This window comes from Aulonocara sp. 'chitande type north' Nkhata Bay, linkage group LG7 (genome assembly GCF_057382095.1).
Source record: "Aulonocara sp. 'chitande type north' Nkhata Bay isolate Kocher_YH1m ecotype deep benthic linkage group LG7, A_spYH_male_GT1.1, whole genome shotgun sequence".
Lineage (NCBI taxonomy): Eukaryota > Metazoa > Chordata > Actinopteri > Cichliformes > Cichlidae > Aulonocara > Aulonocara sp. 'chitande type north' Nkhata Bay.
Window position 1 is genome coordinate 51705780 of NC_141350.1, and position 23937 is coordinate 51729716.

General features: G+C 43.8%; 1 protein-coding gene across 1 annotated transcript; it reads left to right on the forward strand.

The window, feature by feature from the left end:
* Positions 1 to 3527: 3527 nt before the first annotated feature.
* Positions 3528 to 9882, forward strand: LOC147326187 (retrovirus-related Pol polyprotein from transposon opus). The gene is made up of 2 exons (XM_086301210.1): positions 3528 to 4964; positions 7286 to 9882. Exons 1-2 carry the CDS (start codon positions 3713 to 3715, stop codon positions 9862 to 9864), a joined length of 3831 nt encoding a protein of 1276 aa, XP_086157336.1. The 5' UTR covers positions 3528 to 3712; the 3' UTR covers positions 9865 to 9882.
* Positions 9883 to 23937: the final 14055 nt, after the last annotated feature.

The window sequence follows — 23937 nt, forward strand, 5'->3', positions numbered from 1 at the left end:
TTGCCCCCTCACATATACTAATGTGCCACAAACAGGACTTTAATATCACCAACCATTCCCATGTTATTACGGTGTATCCATATAAATGGCCCACCCTTTACAATAACTTTGCTTGTAGAGCAAAATGTAGTATTTTGGTCTAGACAACCCAAAATCGGGTGTCCACATATTTGGACGCCAGGTCCTAGGAGGTTAATGGATTTAAAGTTAAAAGGAACTAAACACTGGTATAATAAAATACCTATCCTGAGCTTCTGAAAACAGCAGACTGCGTAGTAAAAAAAAATTACTGCAATATGATATTTTGAAAGAAAGCCTTGAATTATACCCATGAGGCTTGATTAATTGACTGATAAAGTTCACATCAATTGTGGTGCTATTCAGAACCAAATTTATGAACATTGCGCCACTATGCAAATATTTTCAAATATACTGAGTGTACATTTCCCATCTGAGCAGGCCACAGTGTCGTATTGTTTTGGGCCGTAATTCATAGGAGCTCCAGATTTGTTTGCCCCATTGCAAGCCTTCCAGACGGTCAAAGTATTATCTCCCTAACAATCAGCAGATGTAATAACGTCATAGAAAGGCAGTTATGTGAATAATATGGTTCATTTTACAAGTTAAAAAAGAAAAGAAACAACAAATGATTTCATAGGAACCTAACTGCCAATAAAGTTGAAAAACAAATGCAATGAATAATCTGAATGTGAAAAAAACCCACAGGCATGGTGATTGTTTGACTGAGAATGAACATGTTGGTCTTGTCTAACCTGGGACAGGAAGGTGATGTGGTGGAGGACTTGAACTGGCTGAACTGGAAGATCGACTCAGAAGTTGATCTTCCCCTCATCCCCCCTTTTTGTATATGTGGCAGGATGAATGTTATCCTTCGGTCCAACCCACTTTCAGCCTGGCCCATTAGGGGGCGCTGGTATAAATAGTGGCCATTTGAGTGTCTCTGCGTCGCTTGCCTGTGATCTCCTTTTTGGTCACCTGACTTCCCCTCGGTGTGGTGGAGATCATTTGCGGGTTATTCTTCTGAAGCCCCCATCGCGGCTGGTCGTAGCTATAGAAGCCTCCTCTGAGCTATTCTGCTTACGTTCTGTGACCCGACTTATTTGGTACGTAATCAACTTTTGTTACGCTCTCTGCCTTCTATTGTTCTTTTATAGTAATTATTTATTATGTTTCGCAGGAAGTGTGGGCCTTAGTTTTGCGCCAAGCTACGCGAACTGAAGTGCTGCTGTTTTGCCTTGCTGTGCTTTTACCGTCTGTTCCCGTTGTGAGAATTCTTTCCCTGCTGCTGTCAGCTTTTACAGTGGACGTCGGCGTGGACAACGGCCATATGCATGCCGGTTATCGGAGTCAGCTGGCGTGCATATTGATTGACTGTTAACTTATCGTCGTGTGGACGGCAAGTTGGAGCAGTACGGCGATTCCGTTTGCTCCAGATTTTAGAGTTTTATTCAGATTGTATGTTGTTTTATTGCTTTTTGATTTGTAGTTTGGATTTTCTGTTACACCACTGGTGGGAGGCCCTTTTTCTAGCTGTAGATCACCAGTGTGGTCCTGCAGTTGGGTTATCCCCCGGTGCTACACATTAGTTTGTTGTAATATATTAACATTTTCTTTGTTTCTTTTATTCAGATGCGGAGTGCCGACGTGGAGGAGACTAGGGTGCCTTGGTGGTGGGATCCCTTGAGTGTACACACCTGCCTTGTCTAGTTTATTAGTGTGAGTGTGTGATAGTGTGTTGCACTTGTGTTTTGGTGTGTTTTCTTTCTTTAGTTGTGTGTGTGGCATCCCTGCCCCTCCACTGGTAAGCCTCAGCTCTGAATACCTTTTTAAGCATATTTGTATTTGAATATTTATGATTATGTTTTTATTCGGTGTTTTAAATAATTACCAATAAATTGTCAATTTGTTTATTATTGAACCTCGTCTCTGGATTGAGTATAGCGAACCTAAGTGCCTTTTTGGTGATTTAGTGTCATTTCCAGTATTCTCTGGGTGAAATTCCCAGGGTGGCGTTGTCGTTCTTTAAAACTGAAGAGTATTTACTTTATATCCCAACCTCGTCTCGCCACAAACTTGGCGTTGTCGACAGGGTATACTCTTTAAAACAGAGACGTGTGTTCTTCTTTTTTTGTTTGGTGTAACGTAAATTGTTTTTTTATATTATTTTGTACAGAATAAAGGCAAAGCAGCAGCTACTTTGGTGTGGGATTTCACAGCTGTGTTACAGAGATGGAGGAAGAGTTACAGGAACTCAGGGACTTGATCGCGCAGCTGAAAGCAGACAACGAGAGGCTGCGTCAGGAGAGGGCTGTTGGGTCAGGTACTAGTGCTACACCTTCTACTTCAACTGCATCATCTGTGAACCCCCCAACGGCTGGTGTCTCTGTAGCAGAGAGACTAGTTTTTGTGCCCCGTGACAGAAAATGCCCTATGTTTAGAGGAAAATCAGGTATAGGGTTGAATGAATGGTTGGAGGAATTAGAAGGTTGTGCTAGAGCACGTCATTTGTCTTTGGCTGATAAAGCATTTTTCCTGTTTGACCACCTAGAAGGAGAAGCACGTGAGGAGATTAAATATCGCTCTAGTGCAGAGAGGACTGATCCTGCTAAGATAATTACTATATTGCAAGAACTTTATGGCTGTTCAGAATCCTATGTAGCATTGCAGGAAGCTTTCTTCTCTAGAAAACAGCAGGAAAGTGAGACACTGCAAGAGTTTTCCCTCGCTCTCTTGGGTCTTATGGAGAAAGTTAAATCGAGTGCCCCCAATGGCATGCCCAATGCTGACGTTTTATTAAGAGATCAATTTGTTGAACAGGTCTTAGATAGTACCTTGCGGCGGGAGTTAAAGCAGTTAGTAAGGAGGCAGCCCACACTGACATTGCTGGAGATTAGAGGGGAAGCTATTAGGTGGGAACGTGAAGGGTTGCCTAGTGGCGTTAGGCATAGAAGCAGTTCTGTCCCTTCTGTTTATGGCATTCAGTATGGGGTCCATAGCGGTCCCTCAGGAATAGCTCAGTCTACCCATTTGTCTGAGATGAGCGAGATGAAGGAATTGTTAAAGCGCCAGCAGGAGCAACTTAATCAGCTCACTCAGAGCATTGCTCGATTGCAGGGCCCCCATCGAATGCCTCGCTCAGGACGGGGCGACTCCATTATATGCCGTCGTTGTCAGCAACCTGGACATGTTGCTCGGGAGTGTGATGGGCAACGCGTTCCTCGTTCCCGGCCTCCTTCGCAGGCCCCTCTGCATAATCGCAGGCACTCTCCTTTAAATACGGCTTCGGAAAACTAGCACCCTCCGTATTGCCGAGCCACAGTTCGGGTGGGGTGTCTATTGGCTCAAGGGTTGTTTCTAATGGTCCAGAGGCAGTCTCGAAATTAATTTCATCCTGTCCTCATATAGATGTGGACATGGGCGGTATAAAAGTACCTTGTTTGGTTGATACGGGGTCCATGGTCTCTACCATTACTGAAAGTTTTTCCGCCAGCATTTTGAGTCCTGGGGTCAAGAGCGTCTCCAAGCTTGTCATTGGTTGCAGCTTAAAGCGGCTAATGGGTTGTCCATTCCTTACCTTGGCTATATCGAGCTAAGTGTAGAGCTCTGTGACAAGTTTCTTCCACAGTGTGGCGTGTTGGTCGTTAAAGATCCTCCAGGTGCAGGACCTTCCACGGTTCCGGGTGTATTGGGGATGAATGTCATTCGGAAGTGTTACCACGAGCTTTTTGGGCAACACGGTGAAGCATTGTTTAGTTTGGGCTTTGTCACCGAGGCCCCTAAACCCCTTGTGCAGGCGCTGCAAAAGTGCCATGACGTTAGTATAAGAGCCCCACTGGATTTGTCTGGCCATGTGAGAGTGAGGGGTAAGCGAGCATGTTGCATTCCGGGTGGTGTAATGAAAGTAGTGGCCGCCACCTGTTCTGAGCAATATTCAGGTGCCACTGTGTTATTTGAACCTACTGATGTTAACTTGCCTGCTGGACTTTTAGCGTCCCCTGCATTGGTTCGAGTGGTTAGAGGTACTGCATACATACCAGTTGTTAATGTAGGGACTACGGCGGTCTTGCTTTACCCTAGGACCGTTATAGGGACCCTGGAAGATGTTCATGTGGTCAGTTTGCCCGCTGGTGTGACAGAAGTACTCCCTAACGTAGCCACAATGGCATCTCACACCGCCACTCCTACTGTGCAGGATCAGATGGAAGGGATTGATTTGTCTAAACTGTCAGCAGAGGAACAGGGACAGGTGAGGTCTCTCCTTAAGAAATACAGCTCGGTCTTTTCTGCTCATGACACTGATTTGGGTTGCACTAACTTGATCTCCCATGACATTCCAGTCTTAGACGATATCCCCGTGCGGCAGCGTTATAGGCGCATCCCCCCTTCAGAGTACGAGGTTGTGAAAGAGCATATTAACCAGTTGTTAGGGGCCGAGGTGATTAGAGAGAGTAGCAGCCCCTATGCTTCTCCCATTGTGCTCGTTAAGAAGAAGGATGGCAGCCCGCGCATGTGTGTTGATTATCGGCAACTGAACAACAAGACAAGGAAAGATGCATTCCCCCTGCCGCGCATTGAAGAATCCTTAGATGCGCTGACTGGTGCCCGTTGGTTTTCCACCATGGATTTAGCAAGTGGCTATAATCAGGTCCCAGTTACGGAAGAGGATAGGCCCAAGACTGCCTTCTGTACTCCTTTCGGCCTATTTGAATGGAACCGAATGCCATTTGGGCTCTGTAATGCCCCTAGCACCTTCCAGAGACTAATGCAACGCCTTTTCGGTGATCAACAGTGCCAGTCTCTGCTTCTCTATCTTGATGACATTGTAATCTTTTCATCAACAGTATCGCAACATCTTGAGCGGCTGGATGTGGTGCTAGGTCGGCTTCAGCAGGAAGGTTTAAAAGCCAAGCTTGCCAAATGTGCCTTTTTCCAGCGGGAGGTTCGCTCCTCCTCCCTCCCCCCACTTGGTAGGTCAGATCATAACCTGATTCACCTCACCCCCCGCTATGTGCCAATTGTGAGGAGGGAACCTGTGACCACCAGGACTGTTAGGAGGTGGTCAGAGGAGGCAATAGCGGAACTACAGGGCTGTTTCGAGGTTACCGACTGGGAAACACTCTGTGAGCCTCACGCCGAGGACATCAATGGGCTTACTGAGTGTATCACAGGCTACATAACTTTCTGCACCGACTCCATTGTTCCAGCTCAGACTGTTCATTGTTACCCAAATAACAAGCCGTGGGTGACTAAGGACATCAAAGCCCTCCTCAACAACAAGAAGAGGGCTTTCAGAGGGGGCAACAAAGAGGAGGTGAGGAAGATCCAGGTGTTACTAAAGGACAAGATCAGAGAGGCTAAGGACAATTACAGGAGGAAGCTGGAGTGGAAACTCCAGCAGAACAGCATGAGAGAGGTGTGGAGGGGCATGAAGACCATCACTGGATTCAGGCCAACCAACAGCAGGGGAGCTGAGGGAGGTGAGAATAGAGCCGACGAGTTGAATCTGTTTTTCAATAGATTCGACACCACAGTGTCTGCTCCCACCCCCACAACCTCACCTGCAGTCAGCCTGGAATCCAGAGCCACACCACTGTGCCAGCCTCTCTCTTCACATGTTGCCTCCTGTGAGATTCCTGACACCCCTCCCCCACCCATCACCTTCACTCAATACCAGGTTGAGATGCAAATGAGGAGACTTCACTCAGGCAAGTCTGCTGGACCAGACGGAGTGAGTCCCCTTGTCCTCAAGACCTGTGCCCCCCAGCTGTGTGGAGTCTTTCATAAACTGTTTATGCTGAGTCTGAGTCTGCAGAGGGTCCCGGTGATGTGGAAGACATCATGCCTCGTCCCTGTACCAAAGACGCCTCGTCCCAGTGGCCCCCAGGATTACAGGCCCGTGGCACTGACCTCCCACATCATGAAGACCCTGGAAAGGCTCATCCTGGACCAGCTGCGACCCATAGTAAGACCACATCTGGATCCCCTTCAGTTCGCTTATCAGCCTCGTCTCGGAACAGAGGACGCCATCATCTACCTGCTCAATTGTGTCTACACCCATCTGGACCAGCCGGCGAGCACTGTGAGGGTCATGTTTTTTTACTTTTCCAGTGCTTTCAACACCATCAGGCCGACCCTCCTGGGTGATAAGTTAGCAGCGATGCAGGTGGATGCTTCTCTGGTGTCCTGGATTGTTGATTACCTGACAGGAAGACCACAATATGTACGTCTCCCACAGTGTGTGTCTGACAAGGTGATTAGCAACACAGGGGAACCACAGGGGACTGTCCTCTCCCCCTTCCTCTTCACCCTCTACACCACAGACTTCAGCCACTGCACAGAGACCTGCCATCTTCAGAAGTTTTCTGATGACTCTGCGGTGGTTGGATGCATCAGCAGGGATGATGAGACAGAGTACCGGGCTGTGGTCGACTCCTTTGTCACGTGGTGTGAGCAGAATCATCTGCAGCTTAACGTGGCAAAGACCAAGGAACTGATCGTGGACTTCAGGAAGACCAGGAAACACTTGACCCCTGTTTCAATCCAGGGGGTCAGTGTTGACATTGTGGAGGACTATAAATACCTTGGAGTACACATTGACAATAAACTGGACTGGGCTAAAAACACCACAGCACTTTACAGGAAGGGCCAGAGTCGTCTCTATTTTTTGAGGCGACTGAGGTCCTTCAACATCTGCCAGAAAATGCTGAGGATTTTCTATGAGTCTGTTGTGGCCAGTGCGATCCTCTATGCTGTTGCATGCTGGGGGAGCAGGCTGAGGGTCGCAGATGCCAACAGACTTAATAAACTGATCCGTAAGGCCAGCAATGTTGTGGGGATGGAGCTGGACTCCCTCAAGGTGGTGTCGGAGAGGCGGATGCTGTCCAAGATAAAGACAATGTTGGATAACACCTCCCACCCACTCCATGACATGTTGGTCAGTCACAGGAGCTCGTTCAGTGAGAGACTGAGATTACCGAAAAGCACCACTGAACGACACAGGAAATCATTCCTGCCTGTGGCCATCTCCCTGTACAACGCATCCACTTAACACACTGTTTGCTGCTACAACTACACATGTTTCTTTTCCAAATATTTATTTATAAGTGACTTATGTATGTATGTATGTATATATATGTATATATTGTACTATTCTTAGTTAGCGTATTGTCTGTCTTGTCTTAATGTTGGTTTAAAATGGAGCACTGTAACAAAAAATAATTTCCCCCAGGGATCAATAAAGTATTCTGATTCTGATTCTGATTCTGATACCTAGGCCATGTCATCTCCGATCAAGGTGTCTCTACGGACCCTAGCAAGGTGGAAGTGGTGGCTAACTGGCAGCCTCCTAAGACTGTTTCGGAACTACGCTCCTTCCTTGGGTTTGCCAGCTATTATCGCCGTTTTGTGGAGGGTTTTGCCAAGTTGGCGGCACCTCTGCATAGACTGGTGGCAGAGTGGGGAGGCAGAAAATCAAAGAAGAGGTCAGAGCATGGTGTCGTGGAGAACTGGACTGCAGAGTGTGCTCACAGTTTTGAGGCATTAAAGACTAAACTGACAACAGCACCAGTGCTCGCTTATGCAGATTTCTCTTTGCCTTTTATTTTAGAAGTGGATGCCAGCCATGCCGGCCTAGGGGCAGTGCTTTCCCAGGAGCAGGGAGGTAAGGTGAGGCCAATAGCCTATGCCAGTCGGGGTTTGAGGCCCACTGAGCGCAATATGCTAAATTATAGCTCAATGAAGCTGGAGTTTTTGGCACTTAAGTGGGCCATGACTGAGAAATTTAGAGAGTACTTGTTGGGCCATAAGTGTATTGTTTACACCGACAACAATCCTCTTAGTCACTTGTCTTCTGCTAAACTTGGGGCTACTGAACAGCGCTGGGCAGCTCAGCTCGCTTCGTTCGACTTCGACTTAAAGTACAGGTCAGGAAGGAGTAATAAGAACGCAGACGCTTTATCTCGCCAGCATCCACCTGATCCTCAGGAGATTAAAGCCATGGTTCCTGGTACAGCCTTGCCTGGACCTCTTCAACAAGCCTTGCGGCTGGGACCAGCTGAGGTATCACAAGCTGCCATTACGGTTTTGCCCCATCTCACTACTCCTGATCTTCATGCCCTCCAACAGGTCGACCCAGTGATAAAGGAGATCTTGGTGTTCTGGAGACAGAAGCAGCGACCCAGCTTTGAGGAGCGGCAGCAGCTTGCTCCACTTGCTCTGGTGCTGCTACGACAATGGGATCATCTGATTGAAAGGGAAGGAGTTCTGTATCGTCAGGTTCATCGCCCTGACGGTGCCGAGGTGGTACTTCAGCTTTTGCTGCCTAGTGCACTAATTGAGCAGGTGTTGACTCATGTTCATCAGGAGCACGGCCATCAAGGTGTGGAAAGGACCCTAGCGCTTCTCCGCTCACGGTGCTATTGGCCAGGTATGTCTGCTGAGGTAGCTCGTTGGTGTCAGAGATGCGAACGTTGCCAAGTTGCAAAAGACACCCAACCAGCAGCTCAAAGTTTCATGGGACATTTGTTGGCTTCTCGACCAAATGAAATCTTGGCCATTGATTACACCTTGCTCGAACCTTCCCGGAATGGGCTGGAGAACGTTTTGGTGATGACTGATGTTTTCAGCAAGTATACATTGGCTGTCCCCACTCGTGACCAATGTGCTGCTACAGTGGCCCAGGTTCTCGTGACTGAGTGGTTTTCGAAGTTTGGTGTACCAGCGCGTATCCATTCCGATCAGGGTCGTAACTTTGAAAGCTCCCTGATCCAGCAGCTCTGCAGGTTTTATGGTATCGAGAAGTCCCACACTACTCCTTATCATCCGGCTGGAAATGGTCAGTGTGAACGTTTTAATAGGACTTTGCACAATTTGTTGCGGACCCTGCCAGTGTCCAGAAAAAGAGACTGGAATGTATGTTTGCCCCAGTTACTCTACTGTTATAATACCACTCCCCATCAGGCTACTGGGGAAACTCCATTTTTATTGATGTTTGGGCAAGAACCCAGGTTGCCAGTGGACTTTCTGTTGGGCAGAGTACCGGACCCCATCAGTGGAGATGTGCACGAGTGGATTCAGGAGCATCAAGCCCGGCTACAGGTTGTACATGAAGGAGCCAAGGAACGATTGCAATTGGCTGCCGACCGCAGAAAGAGGCACCATGACAAAAAGGTGAAAGAGGCACCATTGAACGACGGCCAGTTGGTGTTCCTGCGCGATTTGAGTGGAAGAGGGAGATGTAAAATCCAAGATCGATGGAAACCAGCGGTATATAGAATCCTGAAGGCACCTAAAGGAGGTGGGGTAGTATATACCATCGCACCTGCAGATGATCCCAGCAGCGTGAAGCATGTTCATCGTACCTTGTTGAAGGCTGTGATAACGGCAGCCACACCATCAGAAGGGCCTGCTCCAAGCAGTAGCCCACGTGGCCCAGAAATATCCTCCCCAGAACCAGGACATGACTCATCAAGTGACAGTGACCTGTTATTCCTGAGCGTAGGAGCTCCTCAAGTAAATGTTTCACCATCTTACAGCCCAGTGGCAGTGATTCCAAGTAGCCCTGAGTTGTTGCTCCGGCCAGAAGACCGAACTTCCGATGTCCCAGCCACTTGTACAGTTACTCCGAGTGTAGCACCAGTTCCATCTAGCTCTCTTCCTGCTCCCTCTACGAGTTCTGATACAAGAAATGTGGTGGTGCGAAAAACAACCCGGTCCACAGCTGGCCAGCATTCAAACATCCATCATCTCCCAAGACCAACAGGGGAGGTGGCACAAGGGGCTGCTGATTCTATTTCTGAGCTTAGGGTACATGCTGTCTCTGCATTTTTTAGGCCTTGGGACTAATCTGGGTGTCTTTTCATCGTCGGGGCGACGATGCAAGAAGGAGGGGTAGAATGTGGCAGGATGAATGTTATCCTTCGGTCCAACCCACTTTCAGCCTGGCCCATTAGGGGGCGCTGGTATAAATAGTGGCCATTTGAGTGTCTCTGCGTCGCTTGCCTGTGATCTCCTTTTTGGTCACCTGACTTCCCCTTGGTGTGGTGGAGATCATTTGCGGGTTATTCTTCTGAAGCCCCCATCGCGGCTGGTCGTAGCTATAGAAGCCTCCTCTGAGCTATTCTGCTTACGTTCTGTGACCCGGCTTATTTGGTACGTAATCAACTTTTGTTACGCTCTCTGCCTTCTATTGTTCTTTTATAGTAATTATTTATTATGTTTCGCAGGAAGTGTGGGCCTTAGTTTTGCGCCAAGCTACGCGAACTGAAGTGCTGCTGTTTTGCCTTGCTGTGCTTTTACCGTCTGTTCCCGTTGTGAGAATTCTTTCCCTGCTGCTGTCAGCTTTTACAGTGGACGTCGGCGTGGACAACGGCCATATGCATGCCGGTTATCGGAGTCAGCTGGCGTGCATATTGATTGACTGTTAACTTATCGTCGTGTGGACGGCAAGTTGGAGCAGTACGGCGATTCCGTTTGCTCCAGATTTTAGAGTTTTATTCAGATTGTATGTTGTTTTATTGCTTTTTGATTTGTAGTTTGGATTTTCTGTTACACCACTGGTGGGAGGCCCTTTTTCTAGCTGTAGATCACCAGTGTGGTCCTGCAGTTGGGTTATCCCCCGGTGCTACACATTAGTTTGTTGTAATATATTAACATTTTCTTTGTTTCTTTTATTCAGATGCGGAGTGCCGACGTGGAGGAGACTAGGGTGCCTTGGTGGTGGGATCGCTTGAGTGTACACACCTGCCTTGTCTAGTTTATTAGTGTGAGTGTGTGATAGTGTGTTGCACTTGTGTTTTGGTGTGTTTTCTTTCTTTAGTTGTGTGTGTGGCATCCCTGCCCCTCCACTGGTAAGCCTCAGCTCTGAATACCTTTTTAAGCATATTTGTATTTGAATATTTATGATTATGTTTTTATTCGGTGTTTTAAATAATTACCAATAAATTGTCAATTTGTTTATTATTGAACCTCGTCTCTGGATTGAGTATAGCGAACCTAAGTGCCTTTTTGGTGATTTAGTGTCATTTCCAGTATTCTCTGGGTGAAATTCCCAGGGTGGCGTTGTCGTTCTTTAAAACTGAAGAGTATTTACTTTATATCCCAACCTCGTCTCGCCACATATACAAAAAAGGAGATGAGGAATAGGGATCCATTTCCTTAGGAAGCTGAGATCCTTCAGTGCGTGCAGAAAAATGATGGATTTTCCATCAGCGTGTTACCTGCACTGGAGCTGGTGACACTGACAGACTTGATAAACTAATCAGGAAGGCGGGCTCTGTAATTGGCTGCAAACTCAACGCTTTTGAAGCTGTGCTGAAGAGGAAGTCACCATTAAGTAACCCTGACCACCCTGTACATTACATACTGGACAGAAAGCGGAAAAGGTTGTATTTTAATATTTTTATATATATTTCTGCTATGATTTTAATGCACTTTTAATCAGAAATGTTCACTGCAGTATTTATTATCACCCAGGACATTGATCTTGTAATTATTTGTAGAGAAATAATATGCAAATAGACAATTAAGTTAACATGTTTGTAGCTTTTTATAAAGACTGGCTTATCAATTAATCTGCCTAAATCCCTGCTGGGGAGAAATTCTTTCCATTCTAGTCTTGCTAATAAACAAGCACATTCCTTCAAATGATTCAGTCCACGGACAAAACCTGTGGTTATCTGTCTCCGTAGCAACATGTGGCAAGAGTGGGGATGGGAAGACTGAAAGCACACTTCTGTCTGTTTGCAACATAACTAAACTCAACTAAACAGTCATTTTGGATGTTTGTTTCTAGTTCCTGAAACATTTCTAAGCATTTCTGTAACAACATATGAAGTGTTTCCCTTCTGACAGAAAGTCTGCATTAGCAGGTAGGTGTGAAAGAGCAGCGGTGGTGCAAACAAACTCTGTTTCTGACTGTGAGACTGGAGATTGTGTCTGGAAACGCTTTTAACTTTTGTCTTTATTCACTGTTTACTTTTTGTCTTAACTTCGGCCGCGGCAACTTCTTGGTCAGGGTTGGGAAAAGATGGCGAGTTGGTTTAGAAAAAGGCTCTTTCACAACGTTAAACAGATGTCAGAGCACTCCATCTTGTTGGTTAACAGGATGCCGAGTTCCACATCATATATAAGCAGACAATTTACTTTCGCTTTATTGCATTCATGCAACCACTGCAGGTGGTGTAACTTAAATGTAACTGTTTTATAAAAGCTCACACAAACAATTTATGTGATTGTTTTCCAGGGGAACGACAAACTTTGCAAGGCCAGCAGGTGGATAGCCATAGGGAAGAAGTGAAAGAAGATGTCACGTTAGCACACCGTCTTTTTTTTATTGCACATTAGGCATGTTCAGATGCTCATGGATATTGTCATATAAGCGCTTTAATTAAGTGGAATTAATGCTGCTAAATGATTGCATTTAAATGGATTACACAACTACACGCACTACAAAAGCTATCAAAGTGAACTGTTGAAAAGCTACAGAGAAAAGGTTAAAGAGGTAATATGGACTTGGTCACATCTTAGCTGATAAACAGTATTAAACCTTGATATTGGGATTAATTGGGATTTGATCTAAATCTTGAAAACATATTTTTGGAAAATTCACAATGTAAATGAGCCTGCAAAACACACTCACAGGTCACTTTATTAGATATGGCTGTTTAACCGGTTGTTAACTCAAATGTCACATCACATGCAAGCAATGCAATATATTTAGGCATGTATACATGCACAAGTAAAGTCACTGGAATGAGGAAGAAATGCAATTTAGGTGACTTTCGACATATAGATCATAATCTGCTGATCGGCTGGGATTTCCCTGTGCAACCATGTCAAGGATTTGCAGAGAAATTGAGTTAGAGTCCTCTGGATGAAAATACCTTGTTGATGTCATAGGAGCTCATAGGAAAGCAAATAGCCATGCATTTACAACCAAAGTTTGCAGAAGAGCATCTCTGAATAAACACCGCATCAAACCTTGAAGCAGATGGGCAGCAGAAGACTACTGCAGGTGCCACTCCTGTAAAGAACAGGGAACTGAGGCTGCAGTTCTTGCAGTTTCACAAAAACTCAACAACAGAAGATTGCAAAAAACATTGCGTGCTCTTAGTTTGTGATGTGACATTCAGTTGGTAGGGACAGAATTGAGAGTAAACAACACTGACAACAAACATTGATCCATCCTGTCTTGTACCAACGATTGAGGCTTGTGCTAGTATAATGATGCATGTTGCTATGGAGCAGTCTACCTGAGTATTGCTGCTGACCATGTCCATTCCTTTATAAGCTCAAGCCAATAGATCATGGATGTGCAACTGACAAATCTGCAACAAGTGTGTGACGCTGTCATGCCTCCAGCACCTTGTTCTGAAAGCAAAATAAGTACAAACCAATAATAGCCCTTTCAAGCCTGAAGCATGAAATAATTGCCAGAAAATTCTTGTGTTTTTATTGAACCTCCTGACAAAAAAACAAACAAATGTAGACATATGAGTTTACATTTTTATCATATTATCTGTATCAGGCTTTTTGCTTTGCAAATTCTTACTTACAAATGCATTGTGGAATTTATTTGGAGTTTTTTTTTTGGGGGGGGGGGGGGATCACACTGATGATGTAGCATCTTAAAAACTCAGAAAACTCATGTAACAAAAACTATACACCCAGCTTTAAAGGGCTAGGGTGATATACCTAATGAAGTCAGTGAGTGTAATTTGCCAATGCTTTGCTTAAGTAAACCATTAAATCGACACTCTTCTAGCTTGAATATTGACTTCCTGTTTACAAAGCTATAAAAAATCCAATTTACAGAGAACCAATTTACAAAGCTTAAATTACAGATTTATAGCTCAGGCTCCTTTAGCAAGAATTCTTCTTTTGTTCCTCTGTTTTTGGTCAGTTTACATGGATGGTGCAGCAGTGGTTTTGGGTCTGGGATTTAAGGTCAACTATTTAAACAATTTTGAAAGGAATTTGTGCTTGCATACTGTTTCTGGGAATTAAAAAAAAAGAATAAACTGCATAAATTTCGAGAAATGGCTATTTGGTAAGCCTCTGTATAAAATGATGTCACTGTTCTGCCTAATCAATATCAATCAGTCTGAAAAAGTCAAGTCAAAAACAATTCCCAGGCCACACAAATATGTCTCTCCATCCTGGAATGTACCACAGCTCCAAACTGCCAGGAAACAACAAAATGCAGTAGGGCCTACTTGATATTCTTGTAGAAGTGGAGCTTGGGAAAACATCCAAGGTGATATTTAAGCTTATCAATCAGATGCGTCTGGGCATTATGACCTAAATTTGAGGACCATGCACAATTATGCTTGACCAGTAATTTATAAAGGGAAATTAGTTGCGGATACTGATCTTTACTGTAAGGAGCTTTTCACTTGAACTTTGGTTACTCAATTCACAAATCCAGTAATGTCAGAAAGTGGCGTAAGTTAACATGGAATGAGGGAGTTTAAGGTTACTGCAGTGTCAGCTGTCAACTTCAGAAAGACTTTTTCAAGCCAACTGTGAGTTCTTATTTTCTGTTGCTTTCCTTGGCGGATCAATGGTGGAGGGTGGGAGAGATAAAATAAAACCAAGGATGATCCATTTCTTTTCCATGTAAAGTCAATGAAAACTCATACAAAATATAATAATAATAATAATAATAATAATAATAATGCTGATTTGCCTTGGCACAATAACTCCAGAGCTCAAAGGTTAAATGATGTATACTGAACTATTTGGCAGTATGTTCATAGTTGACTTACCCTGTGATAGAAGTATAAGAGCACCCCAGAAGAAGGAGGAAGACGATGGTAAGTTATGACCACAAAGATTGTGCAAACAGACAAGTCAATCCTTGTGCAAACAAAGCTGCATGGATCCCGCCAGCAAACAGGATGAAAAATTACAACCAAGTAAATGAACCAAAGCAACCTTGACAACTGATAATTCCTGTAAGCAGTCATCACTCTTCAGTCGTATTCACACAACCTGTTGTATTACCTACAATTGAACGTAAAATCATCACACAAGGAGCTGCTCATATCAAGTCGGAATTCTTTGTTTCTTCGGGGGGCAATTTGAGGCAAGCAAATTTACAAACATGCAGTTCATTCCCACACATTAGAAAAACACGAACATTTTAAAATAAGACAATAGACAAAGGGCCAGGAGGGTGTTAGTCATCAAAATCCAAACACACCAGAACCACACTTCATATTAAAAAAAGGAAAAGATGTAGGGTTAGTCTGAACACACGGTAGACTGGCAATCTCATTTGAGGTCTGCTGGCTTTTTGGATCAAATAATACGATCCTTACTGACTTGGGTGGTAAATCCTAAAGATTAGGAACATCTGACAGGACTGATGGACAACAGCTGATGTGATGTCATTAGTGGAACCAAACATTCCAGTCAAGCCTTGACGTCCCAGTAATTTCTCCCACTTGTGTTATTCAGTAAATCATTTACCTGCCTTTTCACAGCCCCAAGACAAATTTCAAACTGTATATTCCTGTCTAATATATTCCTGCACTTAATAGAACAATGTTAATCCTTGTGTAAGTGTTTAAAAATGCCTTAGATAAACCTTTTGAGTGCTCAATACGCCAAAAATGATGAAGGTTGACGTCAACGGTCAGTTTTACTTAGAAACTTTGTTTTGACTTTTCCTGCACATCCTGGACGAGGTTTTCCATCAAAGTCAAGAAAAAGTAATGGGAAAAAGAAAAAGAAGAACATTTTCTTCACTGCTTCTGACTGTGGCCATAGCCTTATGATTCTCACACACATGCAGCTGCAGTAGTGAAAGGTGACACAAAAAGTATGCAGTTTGCTTTTTAAGATCTTCCAGCAGCTTCCAGACGATTGTCTGTTGAGTTGTGGTGTGTGAATGCTAAGCAGGGCTTTGGTATTATTATTATTTTTTCTATTAAACATTTCGTTTGACATTAAAGAAAAGTTTCGAGGATTGAACAGATATTATTTCTATAATAATACAGCAAACAAGGGTGTCACACCTTTTTTAAATATCTCCGCAGCAAACTTGACTCGCACTGGATTATTTTAAGATCTTACATATACACATTTTCATGAAGCCTTTGAATTCTACCTGTAGAAACACGACATGAACTTCATGAAAACCTTAATTATTTCTGACCTTTTCTTAGTTGCAGCCTTGTATGCCTTTAATCCTTGTGGCATTTCATGATGTATGCCATTGTAAAGTAGCACTAAACAGAATAAGCTCAGCTCACACTGATTTGAGCCAACATCATTTGTTATCATTACGCAACATGAGGTTGCACAAAGGTTTCGTGTTAAAGGGCAGCTGATGAATTCGGTAATCTCACAGCCTGAGGAAGGAACCTGAACTGAAACCCGGTGGTCTGGTCTGGTGGCAGCAGCTGCCTTTTTATCGGTTGGAAATAGCTGTGGGTAAACAGACACCTACTGCACCATTATGACTACATGATGCTATTTTGCAGCAATAAACTGCTGCAGAGCCTTTCAGTGTTGGATTTAACACGTGTCATACGGTATGCGATTCCTTGTTTATTGCTCCTCTTTTGATTTTAACAAGAGTTTGATGCTGATCCATGGCTTAGAGAAACTTACACCACATAGTATAATCTGCCTGAACCTGCACCAGTATTTCTGAGTACAGAAAATTTACCAGCCTGCAATACAGAGTAAAAAACAAAACAGTGTTGTGTTGTATAATTCCACCCTAAAAAGGGAGAGCTGGGTAGTAAGTAAACTTTTTTCCCCCTTACCTCAGACAGAATATTACAGCCGTGTAAAATCAGCAGCTGTGTTGTAACTTCAAACAAACTTGTCTCACAGTTTCAGTCTGTTGAATTTATCTCAGCCCTTGATAGCGTGTGAGAATGAGCAGGTGGCCGTGTTGATGTTCACTCTGACATGAGAGCTGCGCAGTTCAGCAAAGTGCCAGAGCACAGTTAGTAGATTTGCATACTCTGTGTTTAAAGATCCAAAAAAATAAGCTCCATCATCATTTTGCAAAAACAACCAGGAGAAGGTGAAATGCATCTTTAAAGGACATCAGCGCTTGATGGACCATGAAGGCACGTAGCTCAGCCCGCAGTCTGGACACACATGGATGCCAGACTGGCATAGCCAGATGCTCCGTTTGTTTTTGTGAATCCAGTGCGTGCTTTCCTAGCAACAATGCTGTGATAAAACATTCTACCAGATCTTACTGTTTTTCTTATTTTCCTGTCAGTTTTCAACCTTGCAAGCACTCAGGAAGCCGTCTGTGCAAAGCAGCCCAAGTAAAGCAGGAAGTGTGATGAAATATTTCTCTGGAAACATTTCATCACACTGCCCGAGGGCCCCAATGGGCCCCTTGGCCTGTTGAAAAATATACACACCCACCTGCTTTATATGATGTGCATCATTCACATATTGTGGGTTCAGTAACCCATCTTCAATCAACACAAAATAAGACATGAACATGTTGGTTGTTTTATAAATTACTTAGGAGTTTGGCACCTTGGTACATCTCTTATTTATTCACTGCTTATTACCCAATCAAGCTTTTCAGGTCATCAAACAAAGATCATTTTATCTGTAAACAGTGATCCATCATGATGTTTCTGATTACTTCTGTAATTACTTCCTTCATCAACATATCTATTAAACCCCATTTGTGCAAAGCTGCTCAGAGAAATCCAAGTATTATTTGACACTTTGATCTTAACATGATCAAGCTATCTCTATTAAGGGGTTACGTATCACAGGCCTTTGGGTGGTGATAATTAAGCCATTACTTCAAAAGCAATCACTTGATCCAGCTGTCTTTGTTAATTATAGGTCAATCCCCAGCCAGTATTACAAACATTTTGAAAGAGTAGTTCTAAGACAGCTAACTGATCATCTGCAGAGGAATGGTGAATTTGAAGAGTTTTAGTCAGGATTCAGAATTAACTACAGTACAGAAACAGCATTAGGGAAGGTTACAAATGGTCTTCTTCTGGCTTCTGACCATGAAGTAATTTCTATGCCTGTTCTGCTAGACCTCATTGGAGCATTCGCTGTGACTCCAATTTCTTCATGTAAATGGGAAGTCCTCTTCATACAGTAAAATTAATTATGGAGTTCCACAGGGTCCTGTGCTGGGACTAATACCGTTTAAATACATGCTTCTCTTAGGCAGTGTTCTTATAAAGTATAACATACATTTTCAGTGCTGTGCAGTTTTATCTATCCATGAGAAAAAATGATACACACCAATTAGTTAAACTAGAGCAAAGTCGTAAAAACACAAAGGCCTGGATGTCCTCTGCTTCTAACTTCAGATAAAACAGGTCATTGTACGCAGCCTTAGAAATCTTAGAAATCTGGTATCTAATCAGATATTTATTCTGGTTGCTATTACATTAGCCTCCAGTAACACTGCGAGGACACTGGTGTCATTTTGACCAGGAAGACAAGGTCGTGGCCCGATTATAAAGACTTTATAGTACCACATGACCCCAATAGTGGTCCTAAGGTATTTAAAATAGGAGGCAGAGCCTTTAGCTTTCAGATCCCTTTTCTGTGGAATCAAATCTGTGGATTTCGAAGACAGATAACCTCTTTACTTTTAAGAATAGACTTAAAACTTTCCTTTTTAATAAAACTTGCAAAGACTATGTTGTAATTGGCCTAGGCTGCACGGGGCTTCCCATAATGCACTACACATTTCTTCTTCACTCACCTCTTTTCGCTTTCCTTGTGTTTATAAATCACTTTACATTTAATCATTAGTGATTATTAAACTCTGGCTCTCTTCTACACCATGTCTTTTGTCCTGTCTTGTTCTTCTCACCCCCACCACCAGTTCACAAATGATAAAATCTCCAATGAATCAAATATCCATTTTTTTTTTGCTTGTTGTTTCATCACCCATTCCTACATTGTCAAATCCTACAGTTGAAATCTTAAGTCCTGTCAACAGCTGTGTAGCGAGAAATATCTTTTTTACAGAGTTGAGATAAGGAAGTTCCAGTGATTTAAGAGTGAGTGATGATTGTGTAAGCTGTGTAATACTGGCACTGGCACATATCATTGCTAACCTATCATGGGTATTTTTAACAGTTATGAATGAGTAGATTTCTAAGAATGTAGTTCAACTAAAATCCCTTGCTTCATTTCTGAGAGAAAGAAAGTGTGATTGTGCTGAAAACTGGTGTTCGCTCGCTCTGCGGTAGAGTATCACTTCCTGTTCCTGCTCAAACACAGTGGTGTTTCTGAGTAGCTTATTTGCTTAGCAATTTTTTAATTAACAACTTTTAAATACATTCTTTTTCATAGTATAATCTTCACGTGCTTCATCCGAAGCACACTTTCTGTGTACTCACTACCTAATTTATAGCCAAAGTATTCACTCACTGTCTCTGTACTGTTTCGCTAGCTTAGCTTAGCTTAGCTCGTAGCTGACTCGTTAGCACCATGGCTACTTCACCTGTCCCTCCTGCACTTTCTTGCTCATTGTGTCAGATGTTTAGTTACTCCTCAGCCTCCTATAGCAGTAATGATATCTGTAACAAATGTAGCATATTTGCAGCTCTGGAGGCCAGGATTACTGAATTGGAGACTCGGCTTCGCACCCTTCATTCACCCATAGCTAGCCAGGCCCCTGTAGCTGGTGCAGCCGAAGATAGCGTAGGCCCCGCTAGCTGTTCCCCGGCAGACCCCAAGCAGCTGGGGAAAGAGGGCGGCTGGGTCACGGTGAGGAGGAAGCATAGTCCTAAACAGAAGCCCCAGGTACACCACCAACCCGTTCATGTGTCTAACCGTTTTTCCCCACTCTGCGACACACCCGCCGGGGGTCAAACTCTGGTAATTGGTGATTCTGTTCTCAGACATGTGAAGCTAGAGACACCGGCAACCATAGTCAATTGTCTTCCAGGGGCCAGAGCAGGCGACATTGAAGGAAATTTAAAACTGCTGGCTAAGGGTAAACGTAAATTCAGTAAGATCATAATTCACGTCGGCAGTAATGACACCCGGTTACGCCAATCGGAGGTCACTAAAATCAATATTGAATCGGTGTGCAACTTTGCCAAAACAATGTCGGACTCTGTAGTTTTCTCTGGTCCCCTCCCCAATCAGACCAGGAGTGACATGTTTAGCCGCATGTTCTCCTTAAATTGCTGGCTGTCTGAGTGGTGTCCCAGAAACGATGTGGGCTTCATAGATAATTGGCAAACCTTCTGGAGGAAACCTGGTCTTGTTAGGAGAGACGGCATCCATCCCACTTTGGATGGAGCAGCTCTCATTTCTAGAAATATGGACAAATTAATTAAACCCCCCAAAGTATGACTATCCAGAGTTGGGACCAGGAAGCAGAGTTGCAGTCTTACACGCCTCTCTGCAGCTTCTCTCCTCCTGCTACCCCCCCAAAAACCCATCTCCATAGAGACTGTGTCAGCTCCCAAATAGACAAAAAACAAACTAAAAACCAGCAACAAACAACTTAAACATAAACAATTACAAAGAAAGAACAATAAAGTATCCACATCTGAACCAAAGAGTAAAACAGTGAAATGTGGATTATTAAATATTAGGTCGCTCTCCTCCAAGTCTCTGTTAGTACATGACTTAATAATTGATCAACAAATTGATTTACTCTGCCTTACAGAAACCTGGTTGCAGCAGGATGATTATGTTAGTTTAAATGAATCAACACCCCCGAGTCATTCTAACTACCAGAAATCTCGAAGCACAGGCCGAGGGGGCAGTGTGGCAGCAATTTTTCACACCAGCATATTAATTAATGAAAGACCAAGACAGACTTTTAATTCATTTGAAAGCCTGATGCTTAGCCTCGTCCACCCCAGCTGTAAAACTCAGAAACCAGTCTTACTTGTTATCATCTATCGTCCACCTGGGCCTTACACAGAGTTTCTGTCTGATTTCTCAGACTTTATATCTAATTTAGTTCTGAGCTCAGATAAAATAATTATTGTGGGTGATTTTAACATCCATGTAGATGCTAAAAATGACAGCCTCAACATGGCATTTAATCTGTTATTAGACTCAATTGGTTTCTCTCAAAATGTAAAAGAACCCACCCACCACTTTAATCACACTCTAGATCTTGTTTTAACATATGGCATAGAAACTGAACATTTAACAGTGTTTCCTGAAAACCCTCTCATGTCTGATCATTTCCTGATAACATTTACATTTACAATAATTGATTACACAGCGGTGGAGAGTAGACTTTATCAAAGTAGATGTCTTTCTGAAAGCGCTGTAACTAAGTTTAAGAATATAATCCACCCACTGTTATCATCTTCAATGCCCTGTACCAACACAGAGCAGAGCAGCTATCTGAACGCTACCCCAACAGAGGTCGATTATCTTGTTAATAATTTCACCTCCTCACTACGTACGACTCTGGATATTGTAGCTCCTGTGAAAACTAAGGTCTCAAATCAGAAGTACCTGACTCCGTGGTATAATTCTCAAACACGTACCCTAAAGCAGATGACTCGTAATCTGGAGAGGAAATGGCGTGTCACAAATTTAGAGGATCATCATTTAGCCTGGAGAAATAGTTTGCTGCTTTATAAGAAAGCCCTCCGCAAAGCCAGAACATCTTACTATTCATCACTGATTGAAGAAAATAAGAACAACCCCAGGTTTCTCTTCAGCACTGTAGCCAGGCTGACAAAAAGTCAGAGCTCTTTTGAGCCAACAATCCCTTTAACGTTAACTAGTAATGACTTCATGAACTTCTTCACAAATAAAATTTTTATCATTAGAGAAAAAATTACCAGTAATCATCCCACAGATGTAATATTATCTACAGCTACTCTTAGTACCATTGATGTTAATGTGGCGAGACGAGGTTGGGATATAAAGTAAATACTCTTCAGTTTTAAAGAACGACAACGCCACCCTGGGAATTTCACCCAGAGAATACTGGAAATAACACTAAATCACCAAAAAGGCACTTAGGTTCGCTATACTCAATCCAGAGACGAGGTTCAATAATAAACAAATTGACAATTTATTGGTAATTATTTAAAACACCATATAAAAGCACAATCATAAATATTCAAGTACAAATATGCTTAAAAAGGTATTCAGAGCTGAGGCTTACCAGTGGAGGGGCAGGGATGCCACACACAAACTAAAGAAAGAAAACACACCCAAAACACAAGTGCAACACACTATCACACACACTCACACTAATAAACTAAACAAGGCAGGTGTGTACACTCAAGGGATCCCACCACCAAGGCACCCTAGTCTCCTCCACGTCGGCACTCCGCATCTGAATAAAAAGAAACAAAGAAAATTTTAATATATTACAACAAACTAATGTGTAGCACCGGGGGATAACCCAACTGCAGGACCACACTGGTGATCTACAGCTAGAAAAAGGGCCTCCCACCAGTGGTGTAACAAAAATCCAAACTACAAATCAAAAGCAATAAAACAACATACAATCTGGATAAAACTCTAAAATCTGGAGCAAACGGAATCGCCGTACTGCTCCAACTTGCCGTCCACACGACGATAAGTTAACAGTCAATCAATATGCAGGCCAACTGACTCCGATAACCGGCATGCATATGGCCGTCGTCCACGCCGACGTCCACTGTAAAAGCAAGTAAGCCGGGCCACAGAACGTAAGCAGAATAGCTCAGAGGAGGCTTCTATAGCTACGACCAGCCGCGATGGAGACTTTAGAGGAGTAACCCACAAACGATCTCTACCACACCGAGGAAGTCAGGTGACCAAAAAGGAGATCACAGGCAAGCGATGCAGAGACACTCAAATGGCCACTATTTATACCAGCGCCCCCTAATGGGCCAGGCTGAAAGTGGGTTGGACCGAGGGATAACATTCATCCTGCCACATTCTACCCCTCCTTCTTGCATCGTCGCCCCGACGATGAATTACAAAGACACCCAGATTAGTCCCAAGGCCTAAAAAATGCAGAGACAGCATGTACCCTAGGCTCAGAAATAGAGTTAGCAGCCCCTTGTGCCACCTCCCCTGTTGGTCTTGGGAGATGATGGATGTTTGAATGCTGGCCAGCTGTGGACCGGGTTGTTTTTCACACCACCACATTTCTTGTATCAGAACTCGTAGAGGGAGCAGGAAGAGAGCTAGATGGAACTGGTGCTACACTCGGAGTAACTGTACAAGTGGCTGGAACATCGGAAGTTCGGTCTTCTGGTGGAAGCAACAACTCAGGGCTACTTGGAATCACTGCCACTGGGCTGTAAGATGGTGAAACATTTACTTGAGGAGCTCCTATGCTCAGGAATAACAGGTCACTGTCACGTGATGAGTCATGTCCTGGTTCTGGGGAGGATATTTCTGGGCCATGTGAGCTACTGCTTGGAGCAGGCCCTTCTGATGGTGTAGCTGCCGTTACCACAGCCTTCAACAAGGTACGATGAACATGCTTCACACTGCTGGGATCATCTGCAGGTGCAATGGTATATACTGCCCCACCTCCTTTAGGTGCCTTCAGGATTCTATATACCACGGGTTTCCATCGATCTTGGATTTTACATCTCCCTCTTCCACTCAGATCGCGCAGGAACACCAACTGGCCATTGTTCAATGGTGCCTCTTTCACCTTTTTATCGTGGTGCCTCTTTCTGCGGTCGGCAGCCAATTGCAATCGTTCCTTGGCTCCTTCCTGTACAACCTGTAGCCAGGCTTGATGCTCCTGAATCCACTCGTGCACATCTCCACTGATGGGGTCCGGTACTCTGCCCAACAGAAAGTCCACTGGCAACCTGGGTTCTTGCCCAAACATCAATAAGAATGGGGTTTCCCCAGTAGCCTGATGGGGAGTGGTATTATAACAGTAGAGTAACTGGGGCAAACATACATTCCAGTCTCTTTTTCTGGATACTGGCAGGGTCCGCAACAAATTGT

Excerpts from the sequence above, each read along its gene's own strand:
- LOC147326187 (XM_086301210.1), top strand. The coding sequence starts at position 3,713 with ATGAATGTCATTCGGAAGTGTTACCACGAGCTTTTTGGGCAACACGGT. Across the intron at positions 4,965-7,285 it reads CTTTTTCCAGCGGGAGGTTC|GATACCTAGGCCATGTCATC; the intron begins GCTCCTCCTCCC and ends GATTCTGATTCT.